Raw genomic sequence first — 4,403 nt, 5'->3', positions numbered from 1 at the left:
TAGCCGTTTTGACTTCTTGCATGGATACTTCGTTTACCTCCTGTTCCGCCCTATGATCTATGCCATGCTGGCACTGGTCTCACTGGCAATTCACTATTAAGCAGTTCCTCAAAGTAATTTTTCCATCTTGTTACTTTCTCAATTGGGTCTATTAAAATGTTATCATCAATATCCTTGACAGCTTTCAGATTAGGGTTAAATTGTTTGTACTTTTTAATCTTAACGAAAAAGTTTCGTATTTTACCTTGTGAGCGGTCTTGTTCTGTTTCACGCAATAATTCGTTCATGTAGTTTCTTTTTTCCCTCTGCATGACCCGTTTACATGCTCTCCGTTCTTCTTCATACTTTTCTTCGCTTAACGGGGTCTTAAGCTGGAGGTATCTTTGGCGAGCTTCACTTCTTTTTTTAACGGCCTTCCTACAGTCGCTATTAAACCATTTATTCTCTCGCTTTTTTGGTTCCCCTAGTGTGCTATGAGCTGCTTCAAGTATGGTCTTTTTTATGGTACTCCAGTTCACTTTCCTCTCATTTCCTTGTCTCTCGTTTAATTTACCTGTGATCTCAGTGATATATTTTTGTCTTTTTTCTTCGTCTTTTAGCTCTTCAATGTTGAATTTTAGTGCTTTTTGAAAATACCTACTTGCTCTTTGTAGTTTGAGACGGAACTTGCATATTACTAGGAAATGATCCGTATCACAGTCTGCACCCCTATAACTTCTCACATCTGTTATACTTGATCTATATCTCTTTGCAATCAATACATGGTCAATTTGATTCATAGTCCGTCTGTCTGGAGATTTCCAGGTATATTTGTGGATTTCCTTGTGAGGAAAAGTAGTGCTACTGACTACTAAACTTCTAGATGCTGCAAATGATATAATTCTCTGACCGTTGTCATTGCTCTCTTCGTGAACACTTTCTAATCCAATAGTGGGTACAAACATTAGTTCCTTTCCTATTTTAGCATTTGCGTCTCCTAGCACGATTTTTATAACGCTTTCAGGTACTCTGTCGTAGATCCTGGTTATTTCTTCATAGAATTCGTTTTTATCTACTCCATCACTATTTTCCGTTGTTGCATGTATATTAATTAGACATATATCTTTGGGCTTAGTTCTTAATCGTATCATACATATTCGTTCGGATATTGGGTTAAATTCACGTACACAGGATTCATAGTTCTTATGAACAGCAAAACCCGTCCCAAAATGATGTCCATAATCCGTTCCTTTATAGTACACAATATAATCGTTAATCTTCATCTGTCCTTCTCCCGTCCATCTAATTTCTTGAAGCGCCGCTATTGACACTGTATACTGACTCAATGTATAATTAATGGTTATCAGTTTTTTTTTAAGAATCCTGATAATTGAATGTGGGTTCTTAAAAAAAACATTCACATTAACTACATGAATTATATAATAGGATTTGTAGGAATTGTAAACAAACATTGGAGTCCTAAGCTATACACATGTAAAATTATCTAATACATAGTAAGAAATAATATTAAAACAACTTACTAACGTCAGCTTGAAATAAAATATCCAGTAGTAATTTATAAGTATAATTATTAAGTATTTACAATAATATGTTATGATTAAATTAAAAAATTATTCTCTATACTCTGTTTAGCGAGAGAAACCTCCGGTTTTGCTTATCCCCCCGCGTCACCTTGCTATTGAAACCGGTTCTCTTATGGCAGGTTGTGTAAATACTTTTGGATGGTGTGCGATGCTTCTCGCTGAACAGAGTATTGTTGTTTGTATGAAAAGTTATCGGTAGATTACATCATTAACAGTAGGGGACCAATTTTGAAATAGAATAGTTTTTGGAAGACATGAAAATCAAATCTAAATTTGATCTCAATTTTTATTGTAATTTCATAGTTTATTAATAAATTATTTATTTATTTATTATTTATAATATATTCTTTACTACTTTTTATTTTATGACTATCATAATAACTAAAAAACTCATAAAAATAAAAGGTTATAATATTTTTAAGCCCCGTATTATAATACACTATGCTCAAATGTGTTCTAAAAATAACGAAGACTTAAACATTTTTCGGGAACATAATATGGAGTTGAAAAAAGGTATTTTAATAAGAGATTAAGTAAGCCGGTTTGATTAGGGCAATTGCTTGTATTATAAAAGGTCAGTTATGCTTAATTACTTAACATTCGGGAAAAGTCACACTCGACCAGAATTTATAGCTTATATATATATATATTAGAAAATTGCATTTTCTATGATTTCTAATTGATAAAAAAATAATTTTGTAAAATAAATATATTGCTAATGTAATTTACCAAGAAACTTTCAAACAAAAATAAATTATAAAGATCAATGAAATAAAGATATTTTTTATACCATCACCTGAAAAATAAAATGTTGAATATTATAATTAATAACCCTATTGTTTAAGTATCTTAAAATATTAAATTGAATGTCTAGAAAGAAACAAGTACTGTCAAATGTTAGCATAATTTTTACAATCGACTTATTTTAAATTTAATAATCAATAATCAATCGTCATCATAGCATGATAATGAACTGATTAAATAATAATATTATAATATCTACTTACATGCTAAAATATATAATATGTATAGTATAGTAATATGCTTATTATGGACATTTAAGTCATCCGAGTATACATAATTTCATAAGCTAGGAACCAAAAGAAGCTTTTTAAAAGTATTAAAATCTTCAGGAGAGCAATTTAAAACGTTTAACTATACTAAATTCTTTTATAAACTATTAGTTTCAATAATTGTAAAATCTATAGTTTATTTTATCACGTTGGTAAAACCTATGAGTTGTTACACTTTACATTTTTGCTAAAAAAAAAGATTCTATTTTCAGTGGGTGGGGTCGTGGGGGTCCGTGGGTGCCCCAGCAAACTACTTATGAATTATGTTCGTAATAAGCTATTAATGTATACATATGCAGCACTAAATCAAGCGTAAACGGAGGTGGTGGTCCGTATAACTTTTTACTTGCCCCCCCCCCCCTTTTAAAATATAGTTCGGCGCCACTGTAAATCACTATTAAATAACAAACTGTAAATCTGTGTTCAATAAACACCAAATTTTGGTGGCTAATAAAGGATTAATTTAAGAAATAAAAAGCATTATAGTTCTTTAAATAATGGCCCTACATGAAAGAAAAGTTTCTTAACTCATTTGAAAATAATATTCTGTTAACAATATCACGTAAAGATACTGTTAACTATTAACTGCTTATAAAATAACAATGTAATGACATTAATAAAATATGTATTATAGACTATAGTACTATCGTTTCTTTAAGTCATTCAAAATTAAAATATAAAAAATAAAATACGTCCACAGAAAATGAGTGGTACCTATATATAAACAAGGAATATATTTAAAGTGTATGTCCAATACATATTTTCCTGGTATCTGAGTTTTATACCAATACTTTTACTTGATGTTTTATCCAAAATTCAGTCTACTAATTATAATTCATTTTAACCTCAAGATATGTTTATGAACTGGTGTGGGGTTAGGTGCTCGGACCTAGAGATATAGTTAGCCTCGATTTTCCTCCAATTTCATAGGTGGTGATTTGGTTAGGTTAGAAAATTAGGTTAGAGAATTGGTTGTATATATATTTTAAATATTTCAATTTTAACGGATAATTTAATTGGATTTTTGTAGAGTAGCACTGTGTACAAGAAGGCCCGAGCTATCTGGTTATTATTGAAATAATAATATGTTAAATGTTAAATAATACATAATAATATGCCTATGTAGAGTAATCAGATGTTTAGGGTTTGGTTGGGTTCTTGGTAGCCTTGAGAAGGACCACTTTAGTATCTATTTCTATAAACCGTTACAATATACAAATAAAAAGAGAATTTAAAAAAAGGACTATTTAGCCCCTATTAGTTCCAAGCACATTAATTTTGTTAGTATAATTGTAAAATTTAACAACAACAAAAAAATAACAAACTACTAATACGGTCAATAACATAATATTTACGTACGTATATCCACTAGAAAAATAAATTATTATAATTTTATTGTAACTACCTTATAATATAAGTTATAAAATATTATTACTCAGGGTTCATTATGAATAATTATGATTTGAAAATATTCAGTAGGAGACTATTTTTATAATTTGGCAAATTATTGTTTTTTTATAAGATTTATAAGATTTAACTCCCAAATAATGTATAAATTTAGTGTAATTTATAGTTACTGGGATCAAACAAACAAATTAATAAATATTGTTAGGGCATTAAATGCTAATAGGTATAGTAGGTAACATAATATTATATTGTTTTGTAATAATTAATATTATTAATCATGGTCATAGCAACCTTTGATAGAATATTTTACGGAAATCAGTCTAGATGATATTAATATTAT

At 29.3% G+C, this 4,403-nt stretch overlaps 1 protein-coding gene across 1 annotated transcript; it reads right to left on the bottom strand.

Moving 5' to 3' along the window:
- Nucleotides 1-50: 50 nt before the first annotated feature.
- LOC115033090 (craniofacial development protein 2-like) lies at nucleotides 51-1,262 on the bottom strand. The gene has a single exon (XM_029485078.1). The coding sequence runs from the start codon at nucleotides 1,260-1,262 to the stop codon at nucleotides 51-53; it is 1,212 nt and encodes a 403-aa protein (XP_029340938.1).
- Between the last annotated feature and the right edge of the window lie 3,141 nt (nucleotides 1,263-4,403).

The sequence above is a fragment of the Acyrthosiphon pisum genome, chromosome X (assembly GCF_005508785.2).
Source record: "Acyrthosiphon pisum isolate AL4f chromosome X, pea_aphid_22Mar2018_4r6ur, whole genome shotgun sequence".
Taxonomy (NCBI): Eukaryota; Metazoa; Arthropoda; class Insecta; order Hemiptera; family Aphididae; genus Acyrthosiphon; species Acyrthosiphon pisum.
Note: the sequence above shows the minus strand (reverse complement) of the source record. Positions and strands in the feature narration are given on the sequence as shown.

Excerpts from the sequence above, each read along its gene's own strand:
- LOC115033090 (XM_029485078.1), bottom strand. The coding sequence starts at position 1,262 with ATGAAGATTAACGATTATATTGTGTACTATAAAGGAACGGATTATGGA.